The 19,965-nt window shown below is 36.2% G+C and overlaps 1 protein-coding gene across 1 annotated transcript in view; it reads right to left on the reverse strand.

Moving 5' to 3' along the window:
* Positions 1-4,042: 4,042 nt before the first annotated feature.
* LOC114337264 (echinoderm microtubule-associated protein-like CG42247) overlaps positions 4,043-19,965 on the reverse strand; it is a 195,660-nt gene continuing 179,737 nt past the window's right edge. The window contains exons 15-16 of the mRNA XM_028287679.1: positions 9,777-9,891; positions 4,043-5,094 (exon numbers count right to left, since the gene is read on the reverse strand). Coding sequence (XP_028143480.1) covers positions 4,941-5,094; positions 9,777-9,891 — 269 coding nt within the window. The 3' untranslated portion in view covers positions 4,043-4,940. The remainder of the gene's footprint in view (positions 5,095-9,776; positions 9,892-19,965) is intronic.

A 19,965-nucleotide genomic window follows, 5' to 3' on the forward strand; every position in this document is an offset into this window, starting at 1 on the left:
AAAATCTGTTTATTTTATTTTAAGTTGAAAAGTTAGTATTAGATTATTTAGTGAGTAATTAAAAACTATTATATATTTTAAATTATAGAGGATATAACATATATTTAGTTTGCCAATTATGGTTTTGTTAATAAATTAAAGTGTTGCCAAATTTGAAGATTAAATTTATAAAATTTAGTCGAGGAATTTAATGTTCTTGATTTAAAACATCATTTATCATAAGATAAAATATAATTATAGATGTTGCTTAGTTTATTTATATCAGTTCTTTTATTCACACATTGATATTTATTTATGCATACCATTTCTAGGAATTCAAATTTCTAGGAATTACAAACTTTTAACAACTATAATGAACATCTAAAATTTACATGTGAAGAAGAAATAGATAATAGCATCCCATATCTCGACATGAGAATCAAACGAAATCCGCAAAATGTATTAAGTACCGAATGGTATAGAAAACCTATAGATAGTAACAAATTTATCAACTACCATTCACAGCATCCACCTCATATGAAAATAAATTTAATATTGGGTCTAAAAAACAGAATCAACAGATTATCTCACACTAGCAACATCAATAAAGGATTAATGGAACTCAAAGAAATTTTATTGGAGAATTCTTACCCAATTAAACTAATAAACAAATTTTTATTTAACAACCCTAATAATAGAATAATTGATATGAATAAAACAACAGAACCTAATCACCAAATTTCACAATCCCAATTTACTTACACATCACTACCATACATACCAATATTAACACCCAAATTAACTAAAGTATTTGCTAACTACCCACAAATTAAAGTTGCAACTAAAAATATAAAATCATTAGCAACATTATATACAAAAACTAAAACACCTATTGGTATCATGGAAAACTCAAATGTAGTATACAAGATACCATGCCAAAATTGTGATAAATCATACATCGGACACACATCCAGGAATTTAATAGGTAGACTAACATCACATAAAAGCGATCTCAGAAACAACAAAAATACATGTGCATTAGTGGATCATGCCATAAGTAAAAATCATTCTTTCAATTTCAATGAAACAACGGTATTAAAACATGAAAACCAACTAAATAAAAGGGAATTCCTAGAAATGGTATGCATAAATAAATATCAATGTGTGAATAAAAGAACTGATATAAATAAACTAAGCAACATCTATAATTATATTTTATCTTATGATAAATGATGTTTTAAATCAAGAACATTAAATTCCTCGACTAAATTTTATAAATTTAATCTTCAAATTTGGCAACACTTTAATTTATTAACAAAACCATAATTGGCAAACTAAATATATGTTATATCCTCTATAATTTAAAATATATAATAGTTTTTAATTACTCACTAAATAATCTAATACTAACTTTTCAACTTAAAATAAAATAAACAGATTTTTGTGTCTTTTTGACATTATTCGAGTGTCTTTCTGGCATTAATCAAAATTAAAAACTAAATTATTAAATCGAATTTTTGAAAATTAAAACATTGCTATTTGGATAACATTAGAATAAGAATTATATATATACTATGTTTTGTGAAAATGTTTAGGAATAACCTCAAGTTGTAAGTCTTTTTTGTTATTTTTTATACAATGTATTTTAACTTAATTTCATTGTATTTATAATATACTCATTTCAGCTTACCCTGAAGAAGCAAATATATTTTGCGAAAGCTAGGTAATAACACAGAGTTTTACTTATCCTGCCCCTAAAAAATAAATGACTGCAACCCCAAAACAAAACTATAATCTACATAGTATCAGTCAATATTACCTAATTACTTTATATATATATATATATATATATATATATATATTGCTTATTTCCTGACCGCGAATTTTTAAATAGTTGGTGTTTAATTCCTGGGTTTGCGGTCTGTTATAAATAAAACACTTGATTTTGCTTAGACGTTTCGGCTGTTTGCCATTTTCAATAAGCACTTTTAATTATTAAACATTACACTGTTAACAAACATATTTTATATACAATACACGTAATATTTTGAAAATTAAAAAAAAAATGCACATCGTGTTTCTCTAAGATGTTATGAGAGAATTCGAGATGTTATGAGATTCTCTCATAACATCTTAGAGAAACACGATGTGCATTTTTTTTTAATTTTCAAAATATTACGTGTATTGTATATAAAATATGTTTGTTAACAGTGTAATGTTTAATAATTAAAAGTGCTTATTGAAAATGGCAAACAGCCGAAACGTCTAAGCAAAATCAAGTGTTTTATTTATAACAGACCGCAAACCCAGGAATTAAACACCAACTATTTATATATATATATATATATATATATATATATATAATAAACTAGTTGTTTGTATATATATATATATATATATATATATATATATATATATATATATATATATATATATATATATATATATATGTATATATAATAAAATTTTTTTTGGGGAATGCAGTCAATAAATTTTTGGGCTATTCAGTGAAACACTTTGAACTTATTAGTCGAGCTTTCGAAAATTTTATTTTCTTTATGAAGACTATCTACAAATAAAAATGTTTAAATTTAGATAAAACTCAAAAAATAAAACTTAACTTACTGTTCGTGGTTACAAATTAATAATTATACAACTTATATAAAAACATGAAAATTTCTTAAAAGTAATATGTAAACGTAAAAGTTTTGATAGTATGTCAATTCGACATCAATAAAAAAAAATGTCGTTGGACTACTATAATAATTCGATGGGTTGGGAAAGAAATTTATGACATAATTTGTTGTAATTTATGATAGAAGAAATAAAAAAATATATTTTAGGTAGAATTATTAGTAATGTTTCAACAAATTCTAATAAGACAAAATGTTATTATAAATGATACTTAATTTATCAATGTCAGATCTCTTATTAATGCAATTTGATTTTTTTATCCAAACCATTTTTTTTATTGATGTCGAATTGACATACTTTTAAGAAATTTTCATGTTTTTATATAAGTTGTATAATTATTAATTTGTAACCACGAGCAGTAAGTTAAGTTTTATTTTTTGAGTTTTATCTAAATTTAAACATTTTTATTTGTAGATAGTCTTGATAAAGAAAATAAAATTTTCTAAAGCTCGACTAATAAGTTCAAAGTTTTTCACTGAATAGCCCAAAAATTTATTGACTGCATTCCCCAAAAAAATTTTTATTACAATTCCAACAGTCATTACATATTAAAAATCATATGTATATATATATATATATATATATATATATATATATATATATATATATATATATATATATATATATATATATATATATATGTATAGTGCAACAGAAATGCTCCTTTTAGTGCGGCGTGCAGCGGCGGGTGAAAACTCGAGTGGACGCGCATAATTAAGCGCCGATTACTCTTTAAAATCTTGAAACCGAATGTTTATCTTCAATTTAGGCACTTGACAAAGTCAAAAATAAAAATTTACATACATATGAATTTCCAGGCCCCAAAAATGCGTATCTTCGCATTTTTGTAATTTAAAACGCTTATATCTCAAAAATATCAACTTTGGAGAAAAATGACAAGAGACCTCTTTATTTAGTACCTATGACCTAAAAAATGAAAAAAAAAAAAGTTTTTCGGAGCCAAAAAATGTTTTTGGAATTTGTTTAAAACAATTGTTTAAAACAATTTCGCCCCACACTCTTCAGATTTGTTTCGAGGAGATATGAATCCGCAAAGAAACCTAGTCAGAAATTTTTTGCTACGAAAGAGGCCTCGCAACCTGGACTACAAAGTTTTTGTTCTAAAGCAAGGCTCAGATAAGACTAGATAAAATTTTATATAAAAAGTACTAAAATTTAACGAAAAAGACTACTGAAAAAGAAAATACGAAATAACGACTCTATTAAAATAACTACATAATAAACTGTAAGCAGGAGACTAAGCTGATTAGAATTTAATATACTTATTACAACAAAACAGAAAAATGATCAGAAAGTTTATTAAATAAATTTATTTGCCAATAAAAAAATCCTTTAATGATGTTTTAATTATAAATAGAGATTTAGTAGACAGAGAGAGTGCAAAAGAAGTAAGACGAATATAACCGTCTGACTTGAGGTTGTTTGGGAGATTTCAGAGCATGTAGTGAATAGTGCAAATAAACATATTCTAAGATACTTGAGATGAAATAAATGATCATGATAAAAAAGGATATAGAGGATAATTTCTAGATCTTAAAAATACACCTTCATTAAACTAATTATAATAGCTCAAGATACGACACATCTCTCCAAAATTATCGTCAATCTACAAAAATGGAAAATCTCAACTAGAAGAAATATTTTATTTATTTTATGCAAAACTGTTGCTTAAATATGACATTTTCGATTAAAGCTATGGTGTAGCTATTTGGTATTATAATTTGATAGGTTTGTATAATTCTGTATATTGAATAACACTTAACGTCATGCTAAAAGAAATTTTATATGTTTAATTAATATATGTTAAATTTTCATTAAATGTGTTATCTAAAATATGTTAATTCAAATTTGGATGATATAATATATTATTAAAAATATAAATTATAAATAAAAAATATTACCAAAGTTATTATGGATTTATAACATTTACCTATGTATTCTCTTGTTTAATATTCTTTTTGTAAGAAATTAAAATAAAAATTATATCAACAATCAAATTCTTAACAAGAAGCTTCGAGCCTATAGGGACAAGAAGTTGAAAAATATTGATTTACTTAATAGTTTGTTTGTTGTAGGAAACTATCAATGTGTCCCTCTCGCATTTGTTCTTTTCAATATCGTAAATTTAAAACTTCAAACGTGGAAAGTTCAGATTCAGTTGTAGAATCTGAGTCTATTTGGTAGTTCACAGTGTCTCTCACAATCCCTCTATTAATTAAAGAAGGCAGGTAGACATACGCTTGTTGCTATTCTTCCATTAACTGCCATAGCATTAACGACGCATCGGTTCCACCGACAGTGACGACATTTCTGTCGTTAAACAAGAATCTTGCACAGGCTACGGTACCACTGTATACTTTTTCCTCGTTATATTCCGCTTTTGGACTTATGCATGGATACCTAAAAAATAGTAATAATAAATACAAACATAAAAAATTAAAAGACTTGTTTGTAAATATTGTTTGTTTGCAACTGACAGCTCTTTACAAATGAAAATTTTCAAATAGAGGTTAAGGGTTGCCTTCAAGGCCATAAACCATTGTGATACGTATGTGGTTGAAACCAATAAGGTTTTTTGTTAAATTATGTTGTAAAAGTTGTATCTTAGGTAGGTAATTACCTGTATCAGTGGCGGATCTACGGGGGGGGGGAATAATTCCCCCCCAAGAAGGTCCAAAAATTTTTTTTACTTTCAATAAACAAAAATGTATTATGATATTTAATCCACAGAGAGACACATAAAACCCAATAAACCCGCTAGTTAGGATAATTAAGAAAACTTAATGCATTTACATTAATTTATTTAAAATTTAAACCCAAACATCACATTTGTAGCTTGTATCCGAAAAAATTTAAATTATAGATATAAAACCAATAACCCGATGGTTAGTTTTTGAATTTTAGAAACAATTTTGTATTGTCGTGTTTTCGAGAACTGCAATTTGGTATCAGATGTTGTTTTCGAACTGGCCCTAAGATAAATGCCTCTTTTAATAAAAGAACATCATAAAAACTCCAAATGATTTTATTTTGAACTGTCCATAGATAAACCAAATGGTATTTTTTAATTGCAACCATTAAGGGCATAGACGTAACATGTCGCCTGTCAAAATGTTCAATGTGTTTTAAATGTATTCATGTTTTTCGAATTCTGAGAAAACTAATAAATATTTTTGAAAAATTTAAACGCAGCATGAAAGATTACATTATTTCTGAGGGCCAGAAATCCCTGAAAACTTCTATAATGTCTATTTTAATAAGTTTCAAGGATGAAAATAAAAGGGAAAATTTAGTACGATTTTTAATTGCAAATATTTCATTCAAAAGAAACTTTTTATTTATTCTAAGGGACTTTCGGCCCTCGGTAAAAACGTAATCTTTCATTCTGCGTTTAAATTTTTCAAAAATACTTATTAATTTTCTCAGGATTCGAAAAAAATGAATATCGTCATTTAAAACACATTGAAAATTTTGACAGGCGACATTTTGCGCCTTTTCCCTTAACAAGAACTCGGAGTAACAAGTGCTTTATTCCTGTTCGAAAGTCAAACTATCCGTGTAGATTCATTTCTTCATATTACAAGTTGTAAGACTCCCGTTTAGTAATTCCTAAGTTCTTTATATCTTGAATGTACTAATCTGGTTACTGGTTAGCTTTTTTAAGTGAAACTTTTTATTCAATATAATATATTAGATTATAAACCTGGTATGGTATTATAAATGCGGCACGGAGTACCACAGTGTGGACACCGGAGGGTTAAGGTATCTTTATTAGAATCTATAGAAATTGACAAATTAAAAAATATACATAGATATAATTTCGGATGACCAACTTGAGATAAACAGCTTCCCACTCCTCAACCTATTAAGTTAGAGATTTTTAAGTGTAGATGGATAGTAAAAACACATCACTTGAGAAAGACTACTTTGTCGGACCAGCTGTAGTAACATTAATTTATAATAAATTTTATGGAAATATTGAGAACAAAAGTTCAAACTTAACCATCAGATATCAAATTTTTATCAATTTTATACGAGGTATGGCAAACATATGAGTAAAGTACCTACCTTTTTATTTCAGAATATCAAAAATTGTTATTTGTTAATAAATATTGTTATTTGTTAATTGTTATAAAAAGTTGATTGAGATTAAAAACTATGTTTTAAAATGCAATAATTACAGAATTTAAATTGAAAAAAAATGGAAATTTTTCTCAAATTACGGATAGCCAACATAATTTTATTACAATTATGATACCTACTTTATTATGAATTTTACGAAAAAAGTTATTCTTCATAAAATTCTCTAACTGGTCTAAAATCTAAGATGCAACTATCAGTTATAAAAGTTTTTCAATTTTATACAAGGTATGCCCAAAAACATGTATTTCGCTTTAGAGTTACGTACCTTTATAGTTCACAATATTTCAATTAGAAGGATGTAATTGAATATTAAAACATAGTTTTTAATTCAAAACAACTTTTCTTAATAACAATTTTCGATATTGTGAAATATAAAGGTACTTTACTCTTGAGTCAAATTCATATTTTTTGACATACCTTGTATAAAATTAATAACATTTGTTATCTGATGATTGCATCCTAGATTTTATATGATACGGAGCATTTTATGAAGAATAACTTTTTTCCTTAAAATTGACAATAAAGAAGTTTTCAATAGGTTTCAAGTTCCGTAGACATACTGTACGCATAAATTCGTTATTTCGTAAACCGGCGACTTTGAGGAAATATCCCGAAATAGGTAGATTTTTATTTTTAAATTACGATTTTTTGACATATATATCATACTAGTGACGTCATCCATCTGGGCGGGATGACGTAATCGATGATTTTTTAAACGAGAATAGGGGTCATGTGATAGCTCATTTGAAAGGGTATTCAATTCTCTATTTACTAATATAAACATTAACATAATTATTTATTTTTTTAAATTATTAAATTTTTTTCTATAATTAAATTAATTGACACAGAAAGATGAATGTATGTAATTTATTTAATTCTAAATACATTTCACTGCTGTCAGAAAAGAGAAAAAAAATTTATTTGACAAATAAAAAATAAACATTGATTTTCGTTTAAACGAAATTTTCAAACTGCCAAGAGGCAGGTGGGTGCAGCTTTAACATTGAGTTTAAGCGAAAAACAATATTTATTTGTCAAATAAATATTTTTTTCCTGTTTTCTGACAGCAGTAAAACGTACTTTAAATTAAATAAATTACATACATTCTTCTTTTTGTCTCAATTATTTTAATTAAAAAAATGTTTTTTGAACACCCTGTATAAATAATTATGTTAATGTTTATATTGGTAGAGAATTGAATACCCTTTCAAATGAGATATCACAATACCCCTTTTCTCATTTAAAAAAAAACATCGATTAAGTCATCACGCCCAGATGGATGACGTCACTAGTATGATATATGTATATGCCAAAAAATCGGAATTTAAAAATAAAAATCGACCTGTTTCGGGATTTTTCTTTATAGTCGCCGGTTTACGAAATAATAAATTTATTCGTTACTTAATGGGCGCACTGTATAAGAGATCAAAAATTTTTTTTTTTATTATTTATTATTATGAGCTTGTTATTACATATATACATATTTTAGGTAAGTTGTATAGAAAAAAGTTTTGATGACTTTGTATACACTTTTTTAACGGATAATTTTCGGTTTTTATCTTTCTTAATTTTCTCAAAAAGAAGTTGTTGGTTACATTTCTAAAGTAAAATATTTTGGTGCATTTTAAAGACTACATCTTAAGGTTTAAACAAGCACCTATAAAATTGTAATATATCCATTTAAACTTCTAGTATCTAATGCCCGGTTGCAACAACAGATCTTAAGCTTAAGTCGAGAATATCATAAGAATTAATATAATATAATTATAATATATTACAATAAGAATATGTACGAGTACCATAATATAATAATAGATATAATTGATAATAAGGTAAGAATCTAAAATTATGGTGCAACGTAAGTGATACTCAAGGAGGCTCTATCTATAAGTAGAGCTTAGCTAAACTGGAGCTTAAGATCTGTTGGTGCAACCAGGCATAATATCCTCATAAATGCTAAAAAAGTTGTAAAACTACGAAACTGTCAAAAATTACACTTTTTGAGACGTCGTACCATTTGAATTACATTTTTGCATTTTTTTTAATGAAACACCGTTTAGTAAGATGTTTGGAAAGTACGTTGTGCAAATTTTAGAAATTTATAGGTAAAATTGTATTAGATACCTACACATTTTTAAATAATTTTTAAACAAAATTAATATAAATCTCATTTTCCGCCCACACCGTACTTATGCCCATAATCTTTTTTTCCTTTTATTACAACTATAAGATAGCCTTAATATTCTTCTTTTTAATTTGATCAATTGGTTAAAAATTATAATAAATTAATTCAAACGTGCGCTGCGTCGAAAGCAACTGTACAGTGCAGATTTAATTTTAGAAAAATCCTTATATAAGGTTTTTTTGTGTAAAATTTTCTGAATTTTTCAATGGTCAAGTCAGTTTTTTTTCTAAAATTTATAGTTTCGTAGGTATTTGAAAAACAACTAATTTCGCAGTTCATTTGTTTAATAAAAAGTGAAGCACCCACTTTTAGAGTAGAACTTTTTGATATGTTGTTTATTAAATATTGCTTAATGAAATTACAAAAAGTTATATCTTGTTTGATTTTTTCCGTAAAAAAAACTCCAATAACTAATAATTTTTTTTTCAAATAATTTTTATTACTTATTTTTCATCTCCTATAAAGTGATCATTATATAATTCGACAGAAATATCTGAAGCCGCCAAGGTCACACCAATCGAAAACTTTGGTTACGCGACGTTAACAGATCAATCGGGTTTCAAAGGTGTTGGTTTTTTACTTGTTACCTGTTTCGCAGTAAAATTTTCTTCCTACTACGTAAATTTTAAAACATTGTGTATAATTTCACAGGTTTGTGCACTTTGTGTCCTATTTTTTACGGCACTTATAATATTCATGCTTATTAAAAAAATATTAAAAAATGTATTCTAAATAAATAACTATTATTACTTACCTAAACAATCTAAGGTATCCATCGGTATCTCCAGAAATCAATAAATCGTGGGCTGCAGATCGACTTGCTGTACTTATTATTGATGTCATAGGATAGAATCTATTATTCCAAATTCCTAAAAATATAATAAAAAAATAAAACTTAGAAATTTCGTTTCAAATCTTATTTAACAGTTAACTATATCTGTAGTTCTTTCAACTACAGAATATTGACGGTTCCAATTTTGCAATCCACTCCTGCGGCAAAACTTTGAATGCGCGACGATTACGATCAATCACCGTAAACGTACAGATTGTGATTCAACTAGAGAGCTTACACAAGTTCGCCCTAAGGATTCCATAAGGATTAAATACGTAGGTATAAATGAATGGTAGTGCTCTGTATTGAAATTAAATCTGATTCATATTTCGTAATCTCCGTTTACTCACGCAATATGAGTAAGTATTATAATGAAGTTCACATTCAGATGGCAGCGTTACAGAGATATGCCTGTGCTTTCTATATGGCAGAAATAACTACAATGTTGTCAAAGTTTTTAATCGTACGTTATGGGCCGGCTCCTATAAAAGAATTATAATTTGGGAAATATTTATGAATGTAAAATGGAAAAATACTACACTTTTGTGAACTTTTTTTGAGTTTGGCCCTGCTTATTTAAAAAAAAGGAGCAAGTAGAATTGGCAACACTGTTATCCTATATCCGAATACTGCCATCTGAATGTCACTTCCACTATAGAAATCGTTAACGTGGTGGATGGAATACAATTCTTATAATCCTCCTAGTCTGCCTGCTTTGCAAATTATAGAAAGCACATATTTATCATTTTCTTAAATTGATTTCAAACGTAAGAAATCTTCGGGTTTCTACTGTTTCTAAAATATTTTTATTTTTACCGTTTCTTATTAAAAATTAGAATGTAAAATATTATTTTTTAAAATTTGTTATTAATATTAAGACCCTGAATAGGTTAATATCTATATCCTTCGGATTTATACGTGCCAAGGTGCTCGTTTGGATATAATAAAAAACTTAAATTGCAAGACTTTCACAGCCAGAGTGAGAACCGATTAATTGTCTTCCAGGCTTGCACTGTTTTTTAAGCCTCCTGTATGGGTTAATTTTAATATGTCGCTATCGTTGTAGCTTTGAATATGACTATAAGAACCTATAAGAACTGAGAGAATTTGCGCGATCATAAAATCCGAAGGAGGTGTGGAGATAGTGTGATTCCACTGCCAAACATTTACCTCAAAACTATTCTGATACTTTAGCATTTGTCGTAGTTAGGGTTAGGTTAGGTTAGGTGAGGAGAGGGCCTCTTCATGCTCATGTAGAGCGGAGTACGAGAAGCTAAGGACTACTAAAGCAAAGAGAGAGCAGGTAAAGCCTGGTGGTCACGTACTCAATGTACTCAAAGTTGATAAAATTTACATTTCACCCACAATAACTAAGAGAACGATGACTACCTTAATGGTAGCCTTCCAAGAAGCAGTGAGATCTTGACGTTGGCGGAGTTGTTGTAAGGCAAGCACCAAGTTAAATATTGCCCAGCGAGAACTTGCGCGATAATAAAATCCGGAGGTGTGGAGATGACTGACTAATTCCACTGACATATATCTACCTCAAAACCATTTTGATAGCCGCTTTAGCACTTGTCGTAGTTAAGGTTGAGTTCCCTCTCTGGGACTGTAATTTTTTCCTCGACGCCGGTGAGAGGGCCGAGTAAGTGGTCTTGGTCCCTGAAATTGTGAGGGGAGCACGACCAGTGAAACCAAACACGGTCCCAGCGTCCAGCGACTGTGCACCGGGTGGTCGCCGGACACCGCCGCTGGACGCTAAAAGGTGCCGCAACTGGGGCGAGCAGTTGCGGCACCTTCGCCTTCAGCACTTATACATTTCCTTCCAACTTCCTTGCGGCTACCCTTACCCATAAATTTAATCTCGCCCACCCCCAAGAGTTTCTGGCCGGGGCCCGGTGGAGGGACCCCACGCACTGGGCAGGGGGTCCTCCGTCGGGCTCCGATCACAAACCTCTTTTCGAGGACATTCTCGACATACCCATCGTGAGTAGCCGCCATGTCTTACCCCACCTAAGCACCTTTCCCACCGCAAATCCTTTCCAAATCCCGCGCTACAGGGGAGGCAGCAGTAACGCGGAAATTCCAAGTAGCCTGTGAATACAGACTGCTACTGCGTCCGGAGGCAACCGTGATAAAAAGCCTAGAGGAGTAAACCTCAATAAAATAATCCCCATTATCACGGTGGAAGGCATCGTGCCAAAGGTATGAAAGATGTGAGGGTTAGAGCATCACAAACGATCCCTTCGGGATACCTGGCGACCTCCCGAAGTAACTTAGCCTTAGCGCGGCAAGGGCGCACGGCCCCGCTGGACTGTTGTTCGGCCCGACTCGTGGGAATTAGAATGGAAGTAAAAAATAATGACAATACAGTTGCGGTGGAAGGAGAATTTTTCTCAATTTTCTCCCGATCTATGAGGACCGACAGAACCCCTGAAAAGGCGGCAAGAAAGAGCAAGAGTGAGGCGGAAAAAATAAGTAAGAGTGAGGGGGCTAATAGTTCTTCTGAAGTGCCGGAGGTCCACACGGACCTAGAAGAGAAAGGGACGCCGGTAACTACCAGCAAAAGAAAGAGAGAGGCGGGCATAGGGCCAGGACAAACCCCAGAACGACTAGAGAGTGTCAAAAAGATGAGAACAGAGTTGAAAAAGCTAAAGGAGACGATCACTGAGGTGCTGAGGTTGACTAAGGTCAATCCCAACACCAAAGTTGAAATCAAGACTGAGGTGGCGGGCTTAGATTGGCAGCTCACCAGGCTGGAGCGGTCTTTTAAGGAAATGGAAGGAGAGGTAGCAGAGATGTGTGGAAACAAAAAAAAGAAATCTAAGGAGTCTTCCGTCTGTACAACAAGCGAGGGAACACAGACGTTTGCATCGATGGCTCCAACGAGTATCGATATTGGAATTCAGACCAACCTGGAGGAAGAGTTTTCGGAGGAACAACGAGTGGCAAGGATTGAGAAGAGTATGAACGAGGGAGCGAATGCGAGTGCGGAAGATATAATGGCGGTGATTAGCGAGGATTGGCCGGAGGCTTTGTTCAGGAGGACGATCCGGAAAGAAGGAAGTCCCTTTTCATCTGGGAGCGACGTGGCCGTGGCCATAACGAGTGACGCTGGAGATGCGAGGGTGATTGAGAAGCTCAAGGAGCTTTATCCAGAGCTGCCAAGCTCCCCTGTTTCCGGTAACGAGACCGCAGGCGTGGGGACGGTATATGTAAGGGTCCAGCACGACAACGAGGAGGGTGAGCGAGTGTCTACTGAAAGGCGCGCGCACAAACTCATCCTCGGCAAGGGTGAGGAACCGGACGCTGTCAAGTTCCTGTCAGCGATGAGATTGTTGACGGAAAAAATGGAGAAGGATGAAAGGAGCAGTGTAAATGTGTGGGCCCCGACAGCCTTGGGGATGGAGGTAGCCCGCAAGCTGTCGGAGTTGGCAGTGAGAGGCAGGAGCTTGACGGTGACCCTGTTCGGAGAGAAAGAGAGTGAGAGAAGACCCGCTGTCAAAAACGGGGTAGTTGTGCTAAGCAAGGCCAAGGATAAATCCTTTGCTGATATGGTGCGAGGGCTTCGCACGGGACTGGGAGAGAGGAAAGATGTAGTGGTAAAGCGAATGAGGAAAACAAAAAATGAGGGCATGGTTTTGGAATTGGACGGTGGAAGAGAGATGGCTGAGGAGGTCAGGAGGATCGTCTCCGCGGGCAACACCTGTGTTACCAAAGCGGTGGCGAAGGGTGGAGTGCCAAAAAAGATGATCTCCCTGATCGACATGGACTTGATAACCACGGAGGAAGACGTAATGAACGCGATAGAGGACTTTGCAGGGAGAAAGTGCGAATGTGAGGTGAAGGATATTCGACCGTCACACGGTGGCAAAATTGCCAGGGTAGAGGTAGAACTTTGCGTAGCAGAGAGACTGATTCGGAGGGAGAGACTGAGGGTGGGAATAATATCCTGTCTAGTAAAGGAAAGGGTTTTTATCGCGAGATGCCACAGATGCCAGGCATTTGGGCACATAAGAGCGGAGTGTAAGGCAGAGAGTGAGCATAAGGGTTGTTGGAGATGCGGAGAAGAGGGTCACATAGCCACACAATGCAATGAGAGTAAATTGTGGTGCGCGAACTGTAACGTAGAAGGTCATAGAGGTCAGAGTAGAGAGTGCCCGAAGTTCAGGCGTTTGGTTGACGAGGCCAGGCGTAGGTCTGCGAACGCAGTGCGGTAGATGTGAGCTCTTTGTCTGAAATGGCGAATAAAAATCGTTATCCTGAGTTGAGGGTTCTCCAGACCAACGTGGGTACGGCAAGATTGGCACACGATCTAGCCATTGCTTCCGCCGCTGAGGGAATGTTTGACATTCTCGTGGCGTCGGAACCAAACCCTACATTGGTCAGGAATCGTGGCTGGTATGTGGACGACTCGGGTCGCGTCGCTGTATGGATCCGGAATTCAAAGTTAAGAGTGAGAGAGATCGAAGCCCATATGGGCTTCCTGTGCGTAAGGCTGGAGAGAGTGAGTCTCGTTTGCTGCTATATCTCTCCAAATATACCAGTGAATGAGTTCGAATGGAAAATGAATGAAATAATGGAGGAGGTGAGGAAAGAGAGTAGTAACGGATGTGTAGTGCTCGGCGACTTTAACGCGAAATCCGCGGCTTGGGGTTCGCCGATCACCGACACCAGAGGGCAAGTGATGATGGAGTATGTGGGTGCTCTTGACCTGGTTGTGCTAAATACAGGCCTGGAGCCTACGTTTGTGAGAGGTGAGTCTGGAACATATATCGACGTCACCTGCGCTACGCAGGCGACAGCGCGATGCGTGAAAGATTGGGCTGTGTTACCGGACTACACTGGGACCAACCACAGGTTTATCGGCTTCGCGATAGGCGGGGCAGGAATTCCCACAAGAAGGTCCTCCGCGCGCGAGACGGGTATTCAAGGAAGCCGTCAGATAAACTGGGACGTATATGAAGAGAGAGTGCAGTGGGAGGTGCAATGCGTCCGGGACCAACCACCTACGGTGGAATGTCTTGAACGAGCTATGAAAGCCGCGCTGAGTGATAGTAGAACGAGCAATGTGCACGCCAGCAGAATGCCTTACTGGTGGAATGATGAAATTGCAATACTGAGAAGAGAGTGCATCACGCTACGCCGGCAAATGACAAGAGCGAGGAGTAGAAGACAGGAAGAAGTAGCGAGAGATAAAGAGAGAGAGTATAAAGCTCGGAAGAAGGATTTGAATAGAACGATCCGAGCCGAGAAGAAGAGGCACTGGAGTGATCTGTGTAGCAAATTGGATGAGTACCTCTGGGGGGACGGGTATAAAATCGTAATGAAGCATTTTAAAGCGTATCGTCCGTACGACATGCCGCTGGACGAGAAACTTAAGATTGTCGGGGAGTTATTCCCGCCCGGAATTTGGCATGGCGTGCGGAGGGACGTGAATGCGCAGCGGGGTGTACCCTTCTCCCCTGAGGAGCTCGCTGAGGCGGCGGAGTCCCTCAAGTCGCGCAAGGCTCCCGGTCTAGACGGAATACCGCCAGAGGCGATTAAGTGTCTGGAGCGATTGGAGCCTGCGTGGCTTTTGGGCCACATAAATGCCCTGCTTGAGGCACAGGTGTTTCCCGAGTCTTGGAAGATCTCTAGGCTCGTACTCCTGCCGAAAGGTGCCGGAAAGTATCGGCCTATTTGTCTTCTTTCCAGTATAAACAAGCTGTACGAGAGGATGTTGCGTAAGAGAATCGAAGGGGTGATAGAGAGATCCGGGGGATTGTCCCCAAGGCAGTACGGATTTTGTAAGGGTAAGAGCACGGTGGATGCGGTGATGGAGGTGTTTCGGGCTGTTGAGGGGAGGGGAGATCGCAACAGGTGGGCGGTTCTGCTCCTCTTCGACGTTCGAAACGCTTTTAATTCATTACAGTGGTCCTCTGTGCTAGGTCCTCTGGCGGCGAGGAACTGTCCCGCATATTTGATGAATATCGTGTCGGACTATCTGTCCGAAAGGAAAATTATGGTAGAGAGAGGCGTGGTTGTAGACGTTACGGCTGGGGTGCCCCAGGGGTCCGTCCTTGGCCCGTTGCTATGGAACTTGGCATACGACGGTGTCATTCACTGCGAGTTCGGAGAGGGGGTAACCCCCTTTGCATTCGCGGATGATCTCGCGGTGCTGGCAGTAGCGCGGGATAGGGAGGAACTCCTGTTCCGGGTATGGCATGCAAGTGTGTTGATTCAGGACTGGATGAATGACCATGGTTTGAGTCTCGCGGCGGAGAAGACGGAGGCGGTAATCCTTAAAGGCCCGAGAAAGAGAGATGGAATGGTGTTTGACTGTGCGGGCGTGCGGATCACTCCTAAGAAGTACGTCAAGTACTTGGGAGTGGTCTTACATACGAATGGTGGTTGGGGAGAGCACGTCCGGGAGGTGACCCGGAAGGCAGCGGAAAGAGCGGCTGCGCTGGGGAGGATAATGCCTAACATCGGGGGACCTAAATCCGAAAGGAGGAGGGTTCTACACGGTGTTGTTCAATCTGTCATCCTCTACGCGGCACCAGTCTGGAGTGCCGCTGTGGAAATACAGGCATACAAGAGGCTTTTGGTACGCGCGGACAGAACTAGTTTGCTGCGGGTGGCAAGTGCTTACAGGACTGTGTCTGCTGCTGCCCTGTGGGTGATCACCGGCTGTGTTCCCTTACATGTGTTGGTGAGTGAGAGAGATAGAATGTTCCAGCAGAGAAATAGAGAACTACAAGGGGAGAACGTTAGAAGTGAGGAGAGGGCCACATCTATTGAGATGTGGCAGGCCGAGTGGGATGTAACGGAGCATGTGGCGCAGTGGACGAAGTCACTGATACCGAATCTGCGAGGCTGGCTGGACTGCGGGCACAGGCGCCTAGACTATTATCTGACGCAGGTGCTCACAGGACATGGGAGCTTCCGTAGCTACTTACACAGATTCAAAAAGACCGAATCGGACAATTGCTTGTACTGTGGGACTTCGGACACTGTGTCACATACCCTTCTGGAGTGTGTCAGATGGGCAAGGGAAAGGAATGAGCTGGAAAGAGTGTTTGCGTCTGTGAGAGAGATGGTAGAGAAAATGGTGATTGATGAGCGATGGTGGGACAAAATCCACAATTATGTGAGAAAGGTTTTGTCGATAAAAGAGAAGGAAGCGCGGGAGCTAGACGCAGTTCTGGCAGGTATCGAGGAGGCAGAGCTGGGCCCGCATAGGTAGTAAGAATAAGAGGTTGACAGCATATGATTGAAGGACGTAGTGGTCGGATGAGTGCGAGAGACGGAAGCTAATGCGTGATGACGAGTGATTGAGAATCGGGTAAAAGAAGGACATCAGGGAGAAGTCATGCCTTAACGGGCGATTCCAACCTGATGCCCTAGTATGAGAGGGGTGGGGTTTAGCTGGTCCCGGCCACATCGGAGTTACGGAGGGCAGGGAGGTCCGATTTAGGGCCAAACTGGTCGACGTGACACTGATGAGGTTTCAGCTCAGGAACCCAGCACTGTCGGAAATGTTTACCTCCGTCGTCTGTTTGCAGATTCCCCACCTAGTGATGAAAAAAAAAAAAAAAAAAAAAAAAAAAGTTAAGGTTGAGTTAGGTTAGGTGAGGGCCTCTATGTTCGGTCGTAGTCGCTGAATCTGTGAGCCGAGTACGAGAAGCTAAAGACTATTAGTATATTAGTAAAACAAAGAGAGAGTCGAGATTTAGATTCGGAGTTGATCGGAAGAACTTATATGTGTTCCGTCTGAATTACCGTCTCAATAACCGGCCAATGAGATGGAACTCACAGAAAAAGCCACTGGTAAAAAGCCGAGAGCTTGATGCAGCTTAGAAATTGCGCTTCAAAGCTAAGGGGTTTCTTAGTCACTACTATAGACTTCGGGCAACAGGCGCTATTTAGGTTTTATTATATTTATTCGGTATATGTGGCTCTGCTGGGAGTGGCCATTCATTCCCTAGCTTCTCGAGGGACGAAAATGGACTAAGAACAATTAAACCAAATCGACAACCAAGAAACTATGAAAATGGATCCTATATCATGCTATACTACCAGATACAAGACGAAATACTGAAAAGGTACTTTGATCACAACACCACTAAATAAGCTCAACAGGCACAGGCACTGACATAAGTGACGTAACAAGAAAAAGGTTTATGTACCTGATAAAAAAGGCATTTACCGAAGTCTCTTTCAATGGAACAGTTTTTAATCATAAAATTAATGATTCTAGACAAAAATGTGGAGATATATTCAGAAAATAAGGTATAAATCCAGTAACCTACAGTTCAAACGACACAGTTGAGGTGCTAAGGCCTCAGTTGAAGAACAGCCACAACGAAGAACAATTATTTGCCTACAAACCAGGAGAATACACAGTAAATACTTGTAGTATCTAGTCAAATAGCTCGAAAAGACTATGTTGTCAAAAGAACCGTTCATAGACCGATACATAAGACATTTAATAACACCTCATCAAAGTCTGTATAATAAGGTAGCTGCAAAAAAAGTCTACCAACTTCCATCATTAAATGAATTCAAAAAATGTTCAGTACGAGAAATATAATAACTTATCAGTACTAAAAATGAGCCAATAAGGCTGAAGTGTAATGAGGAAAACAAGCAGGGATTAGCTCAGACTCTTTCTAAGTATCTTCTTAACTTGACATGAACCAGTAAAGAGCTATGTAGGTACCTATTTATATATAATGGATTGTTTCATATCGATAATTAAGCTTCATATGTCAACCATATTTTGTATTACTGCGAGGCATTTATTCCCAGGCGGTAAATACATTTTCTAGACTAACAAGTGACTTCAAAAACATAGGTACCAATCGACTAGACCTGTATAAGCTGATACTTAAAGGGTTCCAAAATTCAAAATGAATTTGATGAACTTTCAAGATTCCAAGGTATTCTTTCTCCAAGACTCTAAGAGTTATCGTACAGTGCCGCCAAACGTTCAATCAGATACTGACAAATGAGTGTCCTGATTACATCGCCTAACCTGAACTTTATATTTTATTGACCAGGACTTCTACTTCCGTTCCCTTCACTATACATGCATTCAAAACACAAGGTATAAATATTTATGGTCAATACGCCAACTCAATATAGACGTCTTTTGTCACCAATAGAGTTCTTAAGTCCAGATCTATGAGCCCAACTTAGACTCCAACTAGAGTTTAGGTTAAAGTGAAGTTACTACTTCTACATGTTGGTTTATAACGTTCTCCGCTGTTTACCGACTTTCAATCGCCACTTCGTCCGGTTGTTCCATAGGTTCTCTTCTATGTCTCTTTCTCTCAGTTATTTGTTTATTCCTTCGTTCCAAGTTTTTCTCGGTCTACCTCGTTTTCTCTTTCCTTCTGGTTGCCATTTTAGTATTTCCTTTGGTATTCGTTGTTTATCCTCTTTGTATATGTGCGAAATAGATACGTTGTTATATATAAGTCATCCGTGATTGTTCGTTTGATTCCCATTATTTCTCCAATACGTTCGTTGGTAATCCTTTCTCTTCTAGATCTTCATGATGCTCTTCTCCAAAATCCATTTGCATTGCTCTCAGCGTTGCCAGTGTTCTTTCTTTCAGTGGACATACTTCACAGCTGTATGGGGTGATATTTTTTACTATAGTCTTATATATCCTCTTTTTATTTTCTTTGCTGATGGATTGGTCCCATAAAATGCAGTTTAACATTGTGATGGCTCTTCTACCCGACGTATTTTTCTCTCTTATGGCTTTGTCTAATGTTCCATTCTGCGAAATACTGATACCTATATACTTGTAGTCATAGCAGTGCTTTATTATGGTGTTGTCGTCTAATATGAGGTCTTTTTGTTCTCATCCAATGCACAAGGATTCGGTTTTATTCTGAGCATACACTTCAATTAATTTTCGTGCCATATAGTTTACATCGTCATAATCTAGAACCATTATTACTTGATCGTCTGCAAAGTTGAGCATATATATCATAGTGTTGGTGAGTGGTACCTATCCCCATTGTTCTACATTTTTGTTTCCATCTTTTTAAAGCACTTTCGAGGTATATTGTAAGTAAAGTGGGGGATAGGCAACACCCTTGCTTTAATCCTCTTG

This window comes from Diabrotica virgifera, chromosome 2 (genome assembly GCF_917563875.1).
Source record: "Diabrotica virgifera virgifera chromosome 2, PGI_DIABVI_V3a".
Classification (NCBI taxonomy): Eukaryota; Metazoa; Arthropoda; class Insecta; order Coleoptera; family Chrysomelidae; genus Diabrotica; species Diabrotica virgifera.